The 17928-nt window shown below is 43.8% G+C and overlaps 1 protein-coding gene across 2 annotated transcripts; it reads right to left on the reverse strand.

The window, feature by feature from the left end:
• Positions 1-258: 258 nt before the first annotated feature.
• Positions 259-17537, reverse strand: kdm3b (lysine (K)-specific demethylase 3B). Of its 2 annotated transcripts, XM_035649127.2 has the most exons (25): positions 17041-17537; positions 14110-14274; positions 13584-13697; positions 13067-13172; positions 11729-11853; positions 11584-11643; positions 10757-11458; positions 9462-10656; positions 9166-9382; positions 8831-9045; positions 8550-8702; positions 8268-8375; positions 8011-8138; positions 7609-7924; positions 7271-7524; positions 6558-6830; positions 6232-6403; positions 6007-6097; positions 5449-5579; positions 5195-5314; positions 4430-4453; positions 2353-2492; positions 1882-2058; positions 1647-1781; positions 259-1204 (listed from the first exon to the last, which is right to left on the reverse strand). In XM_035649127.2, the coding sequence occupies exons 1-25, from the start codon at positions 17245-17247 to the stop codon at positions 1124-1126; spliced, it is 5409 nt and encodes a 1802-aa protein (XP_035505020.2). In that variant the 5' UTR covers positions 17248-17537; the 3' UTR covers positions 259-1123. The 2 variants fall into 2 exon arrangements, with proteins under 2 accessions (XP_035505020.2, XP_035505021.2); XM_035649128.2 differs by lacking the exon at positions 4430-4453.
• Positions 17538-17928: the final 391 nt, after the last annotated feature.

Genomic DNA, 17928 nt, shown 5'->3' on the forward strand with positions numbered 1-17928 from the left:
CAAATATTTGCTCCCAAATATTAGGATGTGCTTTTATTTGTTTTTAAACAATTGAAGATGGATTATCTTTATTGGAATGTTCGCTCAAAACACCTGACAGCCTCAGGCTCCAAACTGAAAATGAAATGTTAGTGTAAATAACGGTTCATTGAAGCTCTGATGCAGCCATTTTAACACTTTTCCCATTTCTTATAGACGCTCTGCTGTCCATCGTATACATATAGGTTTTGTCAGTAAAAATACAAACAAAGCGAACAGTAATTTTTGTAAATTTTATTGTGAAAAATCAAACAGACTGCTAAGATCAATATATATTGATACGATGTTAATGGCCAGTAGTTCTGTTCAGCTGCAATTGTGATTTTTGAACTGCCCTCTCTGAAGTCCTTCTTATCATTACCTAGTGGTGTATAAAAAGAAAAGACTTCTTTCTCTAGAACTGAAATAAGAAAACTAAAAATACAAAACTTTGGTCTGCTTCTCTTCACTGGCTGCTTCCCAAATTCATTCCAGCCGCAGAGGGCAGAGGCAATCAGCTGTTTTAAAAACTCAAATAACAACGAAAAAAAATCTACAAAAACAGGTTAACCTCGCCCCTATTGAAGAAAAATAATTGTTGACGTCATCAAAATAGGAACGTTAGCCCGGTACTCACATTTTGTCAGTCGCTTATATGTAAGCTGAACCTCTGCTCCAAAGGCACGTCAGCTTTTACCTCCCTTACTCTCACATCATACATATACAATGAGAACAACAGAACAAACACACTGACCTTAAATACGGCGTTAATCAGGGGCAAAAAGAAAAACAACTAGACAAATTTGAGCGTACTGTGTAACAGCGATAAAGGACTTTTCCTTCATCGAAGCACTGACTAACCCATCCCCCCTCCCCTCCCGGTATAATCCCTCACCAGATCAAATGGTTTTTTTCCGCAAAAACAAATCTCCACTTCCCCCCCAAAAAACCTACACTCTGTATTCTGCAGCTTGTGTATGTAGGTATGTTATGTATACCGTGTGTGTGTGTGTGTGTGTGTGTGTGTGTGTCTGTGTGTGTGTGTTTACATAGTAGTGCGGTCTTCAGAGGCTGGTTGTCTTGGGACAGCGTTAAGTTAGAGGAACTAAGGGCGTGCTAGTTTAGGTTCATGGGCTTTCAGTGTCCCAACAGCGTCCTTCACTGCGTGATAGATGATGTTCTTCACCTGAGGAAAACGACAGGAAGAGCCTGTTAAAACAATGACAGACGTGGAGACAGCCTCCTGCCATAGAAAAATGATACCTCACACTGATACCTCACACTGACTAACACTAACACTTATACAAACACGATGCCAGAGTTTCTAACACAGTCTAGTTTCAGGATGCTTTAAGTGAACTAGCATTTTATAATGCTGTGTTCATTTTTCAGTTTGACATAAATTGCATTGGTTGAACTTAATTTCCATCAGTTCCTACTTCTTTTACTCAGTGCAACTAATGAACCGTGACTGAATTCATCACGTCTCTTGTATGTGACATCAGCAGATTATTCAAGATGTGTTAATAGGTTAAAAAAAATCTGGCAATCGGCACTGGACAAAGTTCTGGTTAGTTTTATGAACTAGAATGAGACAATGTCACAATATGAGAGAAAAGCACACAAACCTGGAGCTTGTCTTCGTGGTTTGTGTGAGTGGTGGACAGGTGTCTGAACTCCTGGGTCAGCCTGAAACAGTGCCTCACATGCTCAGGAGACACAAAGTCCTCAGCCACCTTGATGCAGCTGTACAGGTTGTGCACCTGGTAGGGAAGGGCGTAGGATGTTAAATATGTTAATGGGATAATATAACACAAACATGCACACAATGTGATTCGTATAAGCAAGTTCTCTCATCCTGACCTGGTGTGGTGCTCCAGCAGGAATGAATACAGCATCCCCCAAGAACTGTACAATGGCCCAGCCCTGGACACCATATTCTTCATAGAGCCTGCGGCGGAGCACCTGGTCCAGGTACCAGCTCTGGTCGTGAATAGGGTCGTGGTCTGGAGGGTTTTCTTGACCCTGCTCTTCTCCCACCTGACACAGATACAGATAAACCATGACATAATGCAGTTGATCAATTTGAACCACATGATTCTCTTTGGTGTTTTTTTGTTGGAAAAGAGCTGATGATGTCTCGTGATTTTTGTTCGTGCATTACAATGGATGTGTTGACATCATGGCGTACGTAGTGCACAGATCATATGCTTCATCACTGTCTTTGTAATCAACCCTGTCTCTGAGGGTATAATATAACACGTGTAGAAGCCAATGACAGTGGCGCTCGAGAGATGAGACGCTGTTTCAAAGAGACATCCACTGGTTGCTGACCTTGCGGAGCAGTTCTCTGATCTTCTCAGCGTCCTTGGCGGCGTAGATGTGCCAGAGTGCTCCAGGTTTCTCCTTTGCCTCGTACACCCTCCTCTTCGTCATTTCATCCACATCGCCCTCCTCGATGGTGGTCATGACCTCTGTAGGACCAAACATAAACAACGGCGCACACATAAAGGGGAGCAACGGGTCACCAGCAGTGTCTCTCTGATTACAGGGAGTCTCTTCTATAAATGAGCCCATAAATATGGTTTTGAGATTAAATTGCTGAGCATATAATCAATCTTATTGCTGTTTCAGCATGAATTAAACATTACTGTCTTCTCATGTATTCAGCTCGAATACTGACTCAATGTATAAAGCTTAAATTCTGGAGCAGTGACCTGGACTGTCAAGATACATTTGTATTTTTAATCTTTTGCAGTATAATTCTAAAACAACTTAATGTCAATCTATTTTGCTGTCGGCAAATGGCTGTAGTTCTCAATTGGTGGCTCATGACTCTAATGGGCCGCAGGTCCTTTGTATGTGGACTGCAGGACAGAGTGTCATAGGAACCACAGCACAGGCAAGTGGCCATCAACCTGCGAGGAGGAAAGACGGCTGCTGGTGCTAGCACTGCTTATGTTAGCCACACTCAGAGTGTCCTCGTACTTTTAGCCCACATTGAATAATCTGTGATTTTTTTTCTACAGCATGAGAGCAGTCTAGATTACTGAACTTTGAATTTTGACAAATCTGTGAAAGCGGTTCAACGATTTTCTAAGGTTTGTGACTAATAACAAATATGAATCCTGTGGCTGGACCAGTTGAGAACCACTAGTGCCAAGAAAAGGACAACTTACACACTACACAATCACATTTACTGACTCAACACTTACATCCACAGCCTACGGTTAATCCTACGACTATAGCACTACTCAGCCAGAGTCCTACGCTCTAAATTTAGCACTAAAAGATGAGTTATTCAGAAAGATGGTAAGTGGAAGAAAACACATTGATGGCTAATGTATGTACTTCTGTGAAGTTCTGTCTTTCATCAGCACGAGGCAGTTTATTCCCATTGTATGTGCATTCAGCTACGTGAGATACCGGAGGTCAACAGTGTCTGTGTGTGTATACTGGCACAGTCATTATTATCTTATCAATAACACATGATCCCCTCACAGACCTAAGATCAGTACCCAGGCTTCATCAGTGTGTTTCTTGTAATATGTGAGGCAAACTGTAAATCCCCTAACCCTAAGTAGAAGAAAGGGACTTCCATTTAGTTTATGTTTCTTCACTTATGTTATCTTCACAACTGGTAGTGGGTCTTTGTATCATTCTATCAGGGTTTTTTTTATTAATCAATGTCAAGAGAAGGTTTTTGCTCATGGCCATACTCAGGGCTCACTTTCCCACAAGGTCTGCCAGCATATGTTGCTGCTAACACAGGCGACTATTATCGGATTTTCTTCCACTCCTGGTATTACCTTTACCCTTTTATCAGCAATTGCTGTTTGTCATGTCTGTAATACCCATAACTATTTAATAGGAATATATTCATAAAACAGAAGAGGGGGGTGGGGGTGATGAGTGAGGGGAAGCCTGCAAGGAAATATGGTTCGCCAATTCTAGATGCACTTCATCTAAAAATGTTCTCCCACAGTGTGAGGGCCAGAGCACAGCTCACCCAAAGCTAGCACTAACCGAAGATACACACACTGCTGTTATTTATCAGATTGTGCTGTTCATGGAATTAACACTAATGAACTGACTGAACCCCAAACACAACACACTTTTTTTTTTACACCGACCCTGAAATCAGTTTAGTGGTAGAAAGTGAGAGATCTCCAAGGGGAAACAAGGAAAAATGCCAATGGCATCTGTTAATCAAGTGTAAATAAAGGTGGCATTTACATAGAAATGTAGAACGGGATAAAAAAAGACAGAACATGCCACAGTGGAAACTAACAGATGGGTCCCAATGCTCTGGCCCCTACTGCACAGGTAATACAATAAGGGTGGAAGAGTTTAGAGGGGGAGTTAGTCGAGAAGAGGGGCATGCTTGTGACACAATTGAAAGTCTACAGACCTTTGTATCCAGACAGATCTCCCTCTGTGAATGAGAAATTTTGCCACAATGTAAATGAGTGAGACCGACGGGACGGTGTCTTCAGGGTACTATCCAAGCCAATCAAGCCTGGACCAACTATAACAATATAATAAGCATGAAGGGGGTGGAAAACAGCCCTGGAAGTATTCTGTACGATTGCTCGGGGAGATGCGTTTGATAAAATCAAATTCTTTTTTCATTTATATATTGTATTATGTCCAATAGAATTGGTGTTGGTTTTAGGGGAAAAACAAAAACAAATTTGCATGTAATATTGTAAAAGATTATTGCATTATAAAATTATTTTTACATGAAATTATTATGTCTTAATATATCTTTAAGGACGCAAGTAGTGACAGAGAGAGAGACAGAGAGAGAGAAAGACAGACATGTCACAGTGAAAATGTTGTTACTATGCCAGACCGAGGAAGAAAAATTACTAATCGTTACATCATTAATCTGTTTCTGGTTGAGTTTATGCGTTAAGATGATGCCTTTCTTCTAGCCAGCCTGCAGGCTAGTTTATGAACATGGGAAAATGCAAGTTTACCGATTAAGTGGCTTGAGAATGACGAGTTTATCTAGAACAAGTATATTTTCCGATTTGGTGTGTATTTCCACTGCAAGTTTAGTTTCAAAATTAATTTCCAGATGTATCAAAAACATCTTAAAAATTTAGAGAGAGAGAGGAAGAAAGAGATAGGGGGGGGGGGGGGTGAGAGAGAGTTGTGTTTAGTTGCTGACCTTGGTCCTGGTCTCCATCTCCTTGAGGGATGCCGACGTAGACCATGACGTTGACAGCATCAGATACATCCAGATGGAGGTTAGTGGTTCCCACCTTCCTGTCTTCACTTGAGATTAAGCCTGGTGGAAAGAAGGCAGGGAGAGAGAGACAGAAGATGAAGACAATAACAGGATATAATCGAGGGAAGGGCAGAAAGAAATGAGAAATGCAGGTGAGTCAACAGGGGATGAAAAACTCAGCCAATCCTTCTCACCATAGGCATTGTACATCTTAGGGCCGAGGTCCGGACGCACAAAAAAGTTGGGCAAACGGGCGGCGAGGTTTAGACGACCGTCTCTTTTTGTGTACTCAGGCAAGGGGAGGTTGTCCATCAGATCGTCAAAACTGGTAAAGGTGTGAGAGATTAATCAAATATATGATTGACCTAGCATAAGTAGGTTTCGCGAATATGTTTTGTACCTTACAAATAATTCATTGGTTCACAAAAAAATCTTGATGCAAAACTCTTTTTTTTAACTTACAAGAGAAACAATGGGTTAACAAAATAGTTTTGTTTGTTATTTCTCAAATATTCCTCAAAGTAAGATGACCAAACTACAACAAGATTAAAAGATTAGTGAAAATACCAAAATGAGATACCAGCTCACAAACCCTTCATTAAAACAACTGACACCATATAAACTGTATATTCCACTTATAAACTCAAAAAAATATTCATTATCCTATATAATAAATGAGATTCACATTTATATATAATTCCTTCTGTGGATGATGGCATATTATATGAACATTATATTTCTGGATCCTTTACCGTGTGCGCATCATGTCCCTGAAGTCTTCACCTGGGGGCCAGTCCTTTAACTTCAACACCATGGGCTGGCCATCATTATCTTGCAGTCGCTCTGCATTTGCCAAAAAAACACATTAGGTACCATTTGAATATCAGAGAGAAAGTGGCATTAAAATAACAGACACAAGCCAAACCACAAATAAGAAGAATATCAATTTATTTGGCAAAAATAATTGGGGCACTCACTGGCGATGACCTGGAAGCCGTCCCAGAAGTCTCGCACCTTCACATCAGAGATGATGGCACAGTTTCTGCAGTTGACCAGGTCTACGTCCTGGTCTCCAAACTCCTCACTGAAGGCTTCAGGTCGCCACAAATTTGCTTTCAGACGTTTATGTATCCCTGACACCAACACGGGCTGGACACAAAGGAGACGAGATTAGACCGCAGACCGACAAAGCAGCAGAGGTCCACACAGTAAAGTTTCAACCCATGTTTTTCCAACAGCCAACCATTGAGATATTTCATCCATATTCTGCGAAAAACTGAGTTACACCAAGTGTGGTTCTTACCTGTCCCTGCTTCCAGCACTCTCTGAAGATCTTCCAGTTGTTGCTGTTGCTGGGATCTTGTAGGCAGAGGAGTCGTCCATCACAGAGCCAAGAGTGTGAGGTATGTGGTTCTAAAACACTAAGGCCCATTACTCCATCTTTGCGGCCTCCAAAAGCAGAAAGCTCGCCACCCTCCGAGGTTCCTGTGCGACGGCCTTCTGCCTTCTTGGTCTCCACAACTGAAGCGATGATGTGATCCAGGAAGTTTGGGAGGCTGCTCTTCAGCTTGTCGCTCTAAGACACGCAAGTGTTTTTGTTACTCATCTTTGAAATTTAACTTAAAAGCCGAATAATTTATAGTAAGAGACTTTATTTAGAAGTTCCACCCCGACAATTTTGTAATTGCACGGTTTGGGTCATTACTACACCAGTAGATGGCAGTAACACAATTTTATCACACACACTTCATTTATTGCCAACCTTAGTAGTTTTGTCATTTCAATTATGACTTGCATGCACTATTTCATGCAAATTTTGAAAACTTAAGTCAAAAACAACAACTTTTCCCTTGACAAGATAAAGTTACAAAGGGGACTGAATGGTTTATGGTCTTTAACAATACTCCAACTTTAAGAACTAGGAATTATATTGTTAGACATCAAATTAGAAATTTCAAATAAAACTAAATCAAATTGAGTAAACATAATGTAAACATAAACAGGGTTAATACGTACGCCTGCTGAGGTAAAGACTGAGGGGAATGGTACCCCACTTTCTCCAGGGCCCTGGGGGAGTTTGCCAGGTCCAGAGTTGAGCAGATCCCGGAGACTGGACCCTTCCGGTTTGGACTGGGCCATGCTTGAGCCCAGGAGCAGGCTGTTAAATAGCTTAGGGCTAGAAGCAGAAGGCTTTGACAGGGCACTGAGTGAGTCCAGGCCAAAGGGAGGTCGGCTGTCTCGATTCATCATGGAACGAAGTGAACCAGATTCTGGAAGAAGACGGTGATGTAACTTTATTGTTGATTTAGATTTTTTTAAAAACTCTGACGCTTTATTGCCTCTTTCCTACTCACCCTTGGTATCATCCTTGGCTTTCTGTGTGGCCAAGTCTGCCAGCCAGTGTAGGGCAGAGCTGTTGCCCTCACCCGATGAGCGTGACTCCTTGGCAGAGGACTGGGTGAGGTTACAGGGGGAGGATGTGCCACTGGTGGAGTTACTAGTACTGCCCACACTTTCCCCACTCCCACAGTCTGATGGTGCTGCTGTCTGTGTAGTTTCTGTTTTAATCGCTGACGCTTCTCCCTCTGTTTTTGGAGTGGTGCCAATACCAGAAGCTGCTGCAGCTGCAAGTCCACCGCCGCCACCACCACCACCGCCGCTTGTTGTAGACTGCCGAGACAAGCACAACCAAAATTTTAAAGTCTATTTAATGGAGAAGTGCAGACTAAGAAAAAGTTGCTGGGGCACAACAGTACCTGTGAAATCCCATTGGGAGCAATAGGGCGTACTAGAGGCTTGGTGTGTCGACTGGTACAGGGACAATTGGCCTTAATGCCCCACTTGCCTCTTGCTGAATGCACCATGTCCCCTATGTTGTAAAGAGCTAAGAGAGAATGGCAATAAAATAAACATTACAGCTCTTAATGCACTGATACAAGATCATATCTAATACTTGATGATCAGATTATAGAGATTTATAGATTGATGAATATATATCATAATGTAATGTTACCTGTCCCAGGTATAATCTGCGTAGGCATGAGGTTCTGTGGCTCATGAGGTTGACCTTTAGCACATTTCAACCAAGAGAAAACCTCATCCTCCGGACCTTCATCCACATCTAAAGGAAAGAAAATTTTGAACTGTGTTTCCAATGCACTGAATATTAACCTTCATATTAACATGTTTGGTAATGTGATTAAAAATACACAATGAAATGTTAGTTTAACACAGTAATATGTACTAAAGGGGTTAACTTAGCTCTAATGTTCCTTAAATGTCACTGTTAACTCACCCTCCCTTGGCCTGTTCCTGCGGAGCCGATAGCAGTCCAGACACACTCCAAAGCCACACTTGCGGCACACCCAGTGGATGTTAAACAGGGTAGTCTCGCACACATCACACATTTCTCTAACGCCTCGCACAGCACGTTTCCACGCCACTTTCTCTGAAGGACAGGTAAAAAAAGGGTTTATTTACACACTTCTGAAAGGTGGAGTGTTGACAAAAAGACCAGATACTAATTGTGAAGAAACGTGGGCCCAGAACAGAGCAGGCAGATGCCTATATACTCACGGTGAGGTTCCACCATCATCATGGCCTCCTTCTCAGACATGACCAACTGGCAGAACTGGTCTCCCACATTGGCCAGGATGTACTTGGATGTATCGAGGTCAAGCCCCTCTTGGACAGCTGGTGCAGGTAGCCACAAACTCATAGCCATGGAATCACTCTGCTGAGGACTCAGAAAGCCTTCAACACGCAGGATACCTTTACGAGTGAAAGCCAACCTGGTCACGGTTAAAAAGAAAAAGTTAATTCTGCAACCAATCATAGTTTGTAAGTATTGCATCCTCTATTCTGATAACTTAAAGGAAAATCAAACACAAAGGCAGACATATAATCCACACCTTCTGAAGTGGAAGAAACGACAGGCTACATTTGGGTCATCGTCATCGTCACTTTCTTCGTCTGTATTCCGATATTTACGGTAACGCTCCAGGCGGCACTCGCGGCACTTGTGCAAGTGAGGGGCCACATTGATGCAGGAGCCGTCCTGGAGAAAGGACTCACCGGACTGCTTCAGACGACGCACCTTGCTCTGGTCTTTTAACACTGACTGACCCACTAGAGGATACAACTTAGTGTTAATTCAGCTTGTTACCACAAAGGATTCAGCAGGATCTAAAGAGTTGACAGGTCTTACCTTTGAAAGGCTTGTTACGTGGACGACCCTTGGAAGCCCCTTGGACTTTAGCTTTCTGCAACATGGCCCCATCCTTGGCAACGTGTGGTGGTCCTCCTGGAACTTGACCTTTCTCCGGGCCCTCCTCATTCTCACTCAGGTCTGACAGGTCACTGTTGCTGCTGGAGTCAGAGTCACGTTTGGATGCTTGGCCTCTTTCCTCCAACGTAAACTTCTGAGACTGGCTCTGGTCAAAAGACACAGGCTCTTCTTCCATTCCACCAGGGCCAGTGCTTCCAAACATGCGGCAGCCTGAGGTTGATGAAGGCATCTCCCCAACTTCTTTCTCTTCCTTTGTCACAGCCCCTTCACACTGTGACTTCTGAGAGGCCGGTGCTGGAGAGGACGAAGAGCTGGGTGAGGCAGCTGCCGAGAGGGCTGGGAAAGAGGAAGCCAGAATCCCCTTAGGTGGCTCTGCCATAGTGAATAGGTTTGGCTTGCTGTCTGAGGCAGGACCCAGAGTCTGTGGCTCAGCCCCACTGAGTCCAGCAAAGGGTACGTGGGAGGTTTTGTCCCCATATGCCAAAAATGGATTAGTGGGCTCCTTGGAGGCTTGCAGAAAAAGGTTCTGGTGGCTATCTGAAGTAGGAAAACTGGATTGCAGGCCTAAGCCCCCTGTGGAAGTTCCATTATTACTGCTCTTCTTAGCAGTACTCTGGGCTCCAGAAGCTGCAGTCAGACCACCAATACTTATACTAGAGCCTCTTCCTCCTGCAGAGCCACTGATGCCCTGGAAGGCTGATGACGATTTGTTGAGCACACCATTTCCTGTCGGATGGGTCTCAGGCACTTTGGGCTGGTCAGGCTTTTTCAGTCCTTCAGTGGAGTTTGCAGGCTTGAAAAGGCTTGGGGGCTCTTTACTCAGGCTCTCAGACACTGCGGTGAAGTAATTTGTGTCCTTGGATTGGGTCTGACCAGCAGTTAGGCTTGGGCCAGAGCCAGAATTCTGGGTCATGCACTGGAAAAACAAGTTTTGGTCTTGCTGGGATTGAGTCTCATTCTTTGCCCCACCAAAGCCAAAGCCAAAAGGCCTGGGAGTGTCCTGCGAGGTTGTCGGAGTGGTAGGAGCTCCATTGGTCTGAGAGGTAACATCTCCAAATACAGGAGTAGCTGGAGCAGCCTGGGGCAAACGGAATCCCAAGGCAGTTTTAGAGCCCTAAGAAACAACCAATAAGGTAAAGTAAAATGATATCAATAACAGAAACAATACAATGATAACATCAAATATTGGTGCTGACAGTACTGACATGTCTTACCTCAGTCTGGCTTCCCCAGGCGGGGGCTTTAGGACTAAAACCCACAGAGGCAGAAAGTGCCACACTAGGACCACTGTCATGCGACCAAGAAATAGTGACAGGGCCAGGGGAAACAAGAGCAGCTGTTTTAGAGAAGGCTGACTGGGAGGCCTCCTCTCGGTCTGGCTGGGGGGATGGGGTGGCCTTGGGGGCAGGAGCACCAGGGACCAGGCTTGGCATCTGGCCTAGTGAGGGGAAAGATGTGGTGGAGAAGGGAGAGGGGGCTGGTTTGAGGGGAGGAGGAGTGGGGGTGTGTGTAACGGTGGTGGTGGAGTCTGCTGCCCCTTGCGTGGATAGTGAGCGACCGTTTTCTTTGACGTGGGCTGGATAACGAGGAGTAGGATCATTTGATTGGTCCATCTGGAGTGAAGAGTTGGTATTGGGGGACGACACTCTGCCCTGAGGAAAGGTTCCTTCTGAAGAGCTTCCGTTTTTGGTTGTGCTACTGACTCTTTCGCCGGAGTCTTCAACCCAGATCCCAATCCCTTCCACTGGCGTTTTGTTGGAGTCGACACAGTTTTGTGTGTTAGCTCCCGCGTCTCCAGCTCCTTTAAAACGTTTCAGGTTCAAGTCATCCTCACCTTCGGAGGCAGTCCTACGTCTGCGTCCACTATCACCCTTTATTGTTTCACTGTCCTTCCTTCGCCGCCCATTCTTACCAAGCTGAAAAGGGAGAACATTTTAAGAAGTAACTCTTTTAATACGTTTCCAAAAAGGAATTTAAACTAAAAATACATGAGTACAACCAATTACAGAGTATAGTCAGATTTATAATATGACGACCTTACCTCCCCCTCTGCTAGCATGACATGTATCACGCGAGGATCTACTATCTGATTCTCTTCTCCCTACAGCAAAAAAAAGTTTTATTAAAGTGGCATCCTTTCAGAGCATGCCCAAAATGTGTTCATGCAAAACATAAGAGTGATTTACCTTATCCAAGGTAATCTCCATGATGTGTGATATGGGGTCATGCTGTGAAACCAGTCCGGAGGCCCAGCACTCCTCGAACTCTGGCTGGTACACATGAACCCTGCGTCCTTGAATAGTGTATGAACCTAAAAGACAGTATGTATGAATTACATTCTGGCCAATTTAAAACATGAACTGGATGTGGAACAGATGATACTCTACATTTAAATCAGGGATGATCTTCTTTTTTTTTCAAGAGTGAAGCATCACCACCAATAGCTTAGCGGCATTATATCTTCACTGTTTGATATTATCCACAGTCTACATTTCCACCGTCATACCTCTTGTAGCAGGCTTTTCCTTTTTGTGCAATCTTGTCGCAGTTCAGTTGCAGATCAGTGAGAAATAAAAACTGGAATGCATATTCACTTGAACTATTTAACTTATTTATATATCTATTTTGTTTATATTTAAATGTGTTTAAAAATGGATTTTGCAGTCTATAACAAAAAAGTAATGGCAGGCAGTTGGGACTATATTTTGGGGGGTTTTAACAGAACCGAACAACAGATTGTCGTTCTGTCTGCATTTTAAATCAATCATAATGATGAGAGCTTTTGCCCCAGTGATTAGCACGTCTGTATACCATAGCATAGGCTGCAGGTTTGCGGCCCGCGCAGTGCAGTCTATTCATCAACAACAACAAAGAGAGAGAGACAAGCTTTCTCAAAAATTGCTTACTGCTCCTTTAAGTAAAAAGGCTGCAATACTGTAAAGACATAAAATCCAGCCAGAGCACTGCAGCATTAAATGACAGTTATACTGTTTGACGATATCAGTATTTCCAGCGAATTAAAAAAAAATTATATTGCATCTATGCAATGCCTAATCGGCAACTTTTCTACATCAGAAACTCAATGACTTGCAGTCACTGGTGTTGTACCATGAGGTCATGTTTTCACCCGTCTGTTTGTTTGTTTGTCAGCAGGTTGTACAAACAACTGAACAGGTTTCCATGAAACCTGGTGGAAGGATGGGACATGGGACGAGAAAGAACCAATTAAATGTTGGCACAGATCGAGAAAATTGGGCAGATCCATGAATATTTTTATGGCTTTCTTTAACATTTTTTGACACTTTCACCAATTTCCCAGGGAATAGTGCATGGATCTTGTAAAAAGGGAAATGAGGCATATTAAGGGGACTGATATCTATTAGTGTGTGCAACTTGATGAGGCTTGATTGAATTAAAGGGGACTGTTAGGCGTTGGTGGAGGTATGCGCTCCACTGAGCATTATTGACAGGTGTAGGCATTTCGAATGTACAGTAGGAAGAGGTAGTAAAGGAAAACAACAAACCCTTCCTGAAGATCTCCTGTAATTCAAAGTCAGTGCGCCAGCTGGAGATGGCAGCCTGCAGAGAAGGCTGCTCCAACAGTAAAGGGTGTCTTGTGTCTTTATCAACCTGCACAAGGACACAAAGCACACCGTCCTGAGATATGGTTCGCAATTCAGCAGTAAAGAACTAAAATATGTGAAACTTCACACGAGAATATTACACAAGAGAACATCAATATTGCAACTAACATTTACCACTGTTTTTATTTATCCCATGACATTTTTTGTCATTGTGTGTATTGTATATATCTGATAAAAAGTGAAAATAGCTAATAGGTATTTAGATTTAGTCGTAAGAAACAGAAGACAAGAAGCAGAACCAGCAAATGTGTTTTAATACTTTTTGAAAAATATCCTAAATAATTAGTCTAAGTTTTTAAGTTTACTGTGAATGAACTACTGGTTTATTAACTAATTTTTTGGGCACTTAACAACACCACTGTAGGATTAACAAACACAGTAAGAAGAATGTACACACCTCAAATCTCTGGATTGTTTTGTTATCAGGCAGGAACTCAAAGTTCTTGTTTCCAAAATACTCCACAGGAACCAACGATCCTAAACCCACTCTATCCACTAGGGAGCGGAAGACCTGAGAAAAAAGACAAAACTATTCAAATTTGTTGACACGTACCATTAGAAATAAAGCACTGGGGTGTTATGTTACGGTCAGACCAAACGTATCCCTAAGCATTCATATCAGTGAGCTTTTTGCTTTAATATGCATATTTTAAGGTTTTCATATTCAATAGCTCATTCATTTCTGAATTTATTGACACCAAACCACCTCTCATGTGTCTGGGAAATCCTCTCACAACTTTAACAGCTGTTAGTTTGTGAAAAAGGCCTTAGCAAATCCCTTTGCATCCTTATCAGTGAGCATCGTGCTTTAAAATGCATATTTTAATCATGTGGTATCGAAAAAGTATCAAAGTATCGATACTTTTAACAACCCTATGTTGCAGACATTCTTGCTCCTATCCACTGTCCAAATGATCACTCACCAGAGCAGGCCAGGCAGTGGGTGATGCTGGGGCTCCCGTGGTCCCAGTGCCATCATTCCGATTGGCCCAAACAACAGAGTCTTCTACCAACACAGCTTTCACCCCTTCATCATACACCTGCACCCAGGAACAACGCTGTGAAGCGTTCTCAAACTCCACAAATACCTGCAGTTAGAAAAACAAGAGCAAGCAGCAACATAAACATAAGGACTTCTAAGAGATCATTGGGTCACAGAATTTGTGGACTGGTTGGAGGGAGGTCTGGATCTTGCCCAAACACCTTGTCTGGAGCTTATTTTTTTTGTATTTCATGGAGTCAGAAATATACTCAAAGAGCTCACTGGAGACGGACAGAGCCAGGTCAGTCAAGCTGTTCAGGCATGAACTCTGGAGAATGATTGCAAATGTGATAAACGCAGCAGAAGACTTTCCGAATGTGATGTGTTCACAAAAAAAACCGGAACCAATTAACAATGACATAATCAACTGAACAATAAAACTCCTTAGCCAATCCAAATAAAATCAACCTACACATGGTAAACTTTACTTCCTTCCTCTTCTGATGCAGAGTTTGACATTTGCATCACTGACTTAGAATGTTGGTAGGACACCATGACACCTCCTTTTTGTCTGTGTTGTAAACCTGATAGTGGAGGTTTATCATTGTGTGGACACGGGTGAATTTAAACACCACAGACACTGCTGAAGATTTTGACTGCAGCAGTTTTGTGTGACAGAGACAAGCTGTGAGAAACAGGCTGGACCGTTATGAGCGTGCCTGACTCCCCCAGCCGCTGCTTCTGGGCCAGTCAGGTTTGTTTAGAGCCAAGGTGGAAAATTTGGAATGTTATTGATTAACACCACTGATGCATCTTACGAGTCAATTACCCCCATCTGCTTTGATTTAAAAAGGAGAAGGAGAAAGAGCTCGGGAGTGAGTCAGAGAGAGAGAGAGAAGTTAATTTGAAGAAACTTGGGTTAAGTTGGAGCTTATGTTACAGTGGTTACTTGTTCCTAAAGCAAAAAGGTCACACTGCGAGTGGCAATTGTACAGAGGTCACATCAAGCCAACTGCTGAACATTCAGGTACTGACTTGCTCCCTCCTTCCACTGTATAAAAAAATGGACGCAGATTTTTCATAAGGGAGATTTGAGATTTCTGTCTCCACCCCAATAAAATCTTGATTAATACTTTTCTGTTTATGCTGCTGACAGCACTAAGAATGTATATACATTTTAAATGTAGGCCTACGGGAACATCCTTAGTACTCCATGTGAGTGGTTTACATAAAAAAAAATGTTCAGACTACCATCATTAAATAGGTGCATCAGCAGAAAGAAAAAAATCTAGGAATAAACAACAATTACTTCCTTTAAAGAGCTGTTAAAGTGCAGCCACCGCTTGTATAAATAAGTACAGTGACAGTATAAAACGCTGTGCAAAAGCAACTTCAAAACTAAATAAAGTTAGGAATAAATAACAATTCCAATAAAAACTGTTAACATGCAGCCAAATTTAAAAAATAAAATATGATTAGTCTGTATCTTTCAAAGTAACAGAATACATCAACAGCAACACATTATATGTCGCTGTTTCACTTGTGGGACTTCCAGCGTGAAATATTGCCAAGTTGCTGACATTTTCAGCAACTTGGCAATATTTCTGGATAACGCTAACGCACAATTTGGAAAGATGTCACATTGGAAATTGCAGTTTTACCTTGATGTAGCTACATTAAAGATGTAGTATCAGAATCAGAACATCTCTAATGATAACCCAGGACTCCAACCAGCAAAGAAAGTAAAAAACCTGAAACTTACAGGTGTTTTTATTCAGTTTTTGAGTAGGAGGCCAACCGAGGAGAGAACCTGTAGTTGACCCACAGCTGTGAACCAAATGCGCGAAGATGACGGCAGCGACCAACCTGGTCAAGGTTCAAAATGTCAGCAGAACAATAGTTCCAAGTTCTCTCACAAATTAACAGATGCTCATTCCGCGGACAAATAAAAGTTCCTATCACTGACGGATCATGGTTCTTCAACAACTACCCATCCATCCATGAACCAGTCTTGATCGGCAAAACACAAACGTGCACAAATAAAAAAAATGACACTCTGCAACAACCAATCAGATCATCTGGGATTGTTGTCCTTAAAGAATTGAGTCAACTTTTGTTAATTATACATACAAAAGGTCAAAATGGGCATTTATGATACAATTACTCCTGAATGACCCAAATATTTGTGTTTGAATAAAAAAAATCTATATGATTGATTGGAACAATCTGCATATCATCTTTTAAGTGCGCAGTTGAATGTAGGTCACCCACCGCCCCGTTCCGGAGCTGACCTCCCTGCACACCGTGCAAACTACCCAGAGCCAGGATGAAAACATCGGACACATCTGATCGAGTAGTGAACTGTGAACTGTGAACTGGTATCGACCCGGGTCCCGCGGTGCAGTGGAGGAAACGCACGGTCCATCCTCATCTGACCGTGTGAGGCCTTTAACTCGCCCGTGGGTGGGAAGGGGCGAGCTGAGGCTGATATTCACCGCCGCTTCCCACCCACTTGTGTCCGTGTCGTGGAGCTTCGCTTCGCTCCGACACTTGCGTGCTGTGCAGTGTACCGCCGCGGGGTCGCGGTCGATGTGGCTCGGCCCGGGTGTCGCTCTTCAGAAGGCTGGAGAGCGAACAAAGCAAAGGCCGGAAAATCCCCGACCTCGAGTTTAGCTCCGCCTCGCTGCCAGCGACTCGCTGCTAGCTAAGATGCGTGCGAGCTAACGTCGACTGGCCGCAAAGTGAGCGACACGGGCGGATACGAGGGGAGCTGGGCGCGGCGGGGGACACCGCTGCCGGTGGCAGCAGCGTGTCGACCTGTCGCGGTCTGCTTCGTGGTGAACTCGGGTGTCGTGTGAATGTAAACACTGACCGTCAGCCCCGCAGCGGTGGTTGTTGTTGTCGTCTCTGCCTCGCTAACCTCCGGGGCGGCCAGGCCGATGACGCTCACTGCCCGCACCGTCCCCCGGAGCCAGTCCCGGGCCCAGGCAGCCTGCTCCGACTCGGGCCCATTCGCGGACCTGCCGTCGTCGAGGAGCAAGATCAGCCGCTTGCCTATCAGTTCGAGGGAGTCCCCCATGGTTTCGCTCACAAGCTAGTTAGTGAGCCACCATCAACAGTGGAACTTCTCCGCCCGGGATGGGAAGTGGAGAAACGGCAGAAGACGAGCAGAAGGACGGCGTCAGCGACTTCGTGTCCGACGTTCGCGCAGGACAGACGTCGTGTCGCCCGTTGCACCCGCAGCGGCGGGCGAGTCACGCCAGGAATTCGCGGAGTGGAGATGTTATTGTCCTCGGTGCTAACGCAACTACCCTGCTCTGTCCGCCATTGAGCCCTGCAACAATCAAACGCACTCCTCGTCGACGGGCAGCACTGCGGAGACAGAGAGCCGCCGTGTGCGGCAGCAGCGACCTCTAGCGGCGGGCCCGAGCGGCGCACCCTTTGCGCTGTCGGCTGCTTTTGTTTTCCGCAGTGTTTCCTCCAAGAGAATAGAGAGGAACTCAGTTCGTTCCCACAACACGTTATATCAGTTAAAGTCAAGTCTGCAACTTTCACACAGATTACTGTTTCGATAGCCTGGTTACACAGGTCTGAATCGGTCTGGAATTATTTTTTTTATATATTTATAAGCACACCAGAAAATGTTTTGGTAATGACTCCTTGAACATTGAACTCATTTGCAGATTTTTTACTCATCACCAGTCCTATACCGGGTTCTGTGTGGAATGAGCTAACATCAACATGATTTCCATTTAAAAAC

Source organism: Scophthalmus maximus, chromosome 9 (assembly GCF_022379125.1).
Source record: "Scophthalmus maximus strain ysfricsl-2021 chromosome 9, ASM2237912v1, whole genome shotgun sequence".
In the NCBI taxonomy this organism is placed as follows: domain Eukaryota; kingdom Metazoa; phylum Chordata; class Actinopteri; order Pleuronectiformes; family Scophthalmidae; genus Scophthalmus; species Scophthalmus maximus.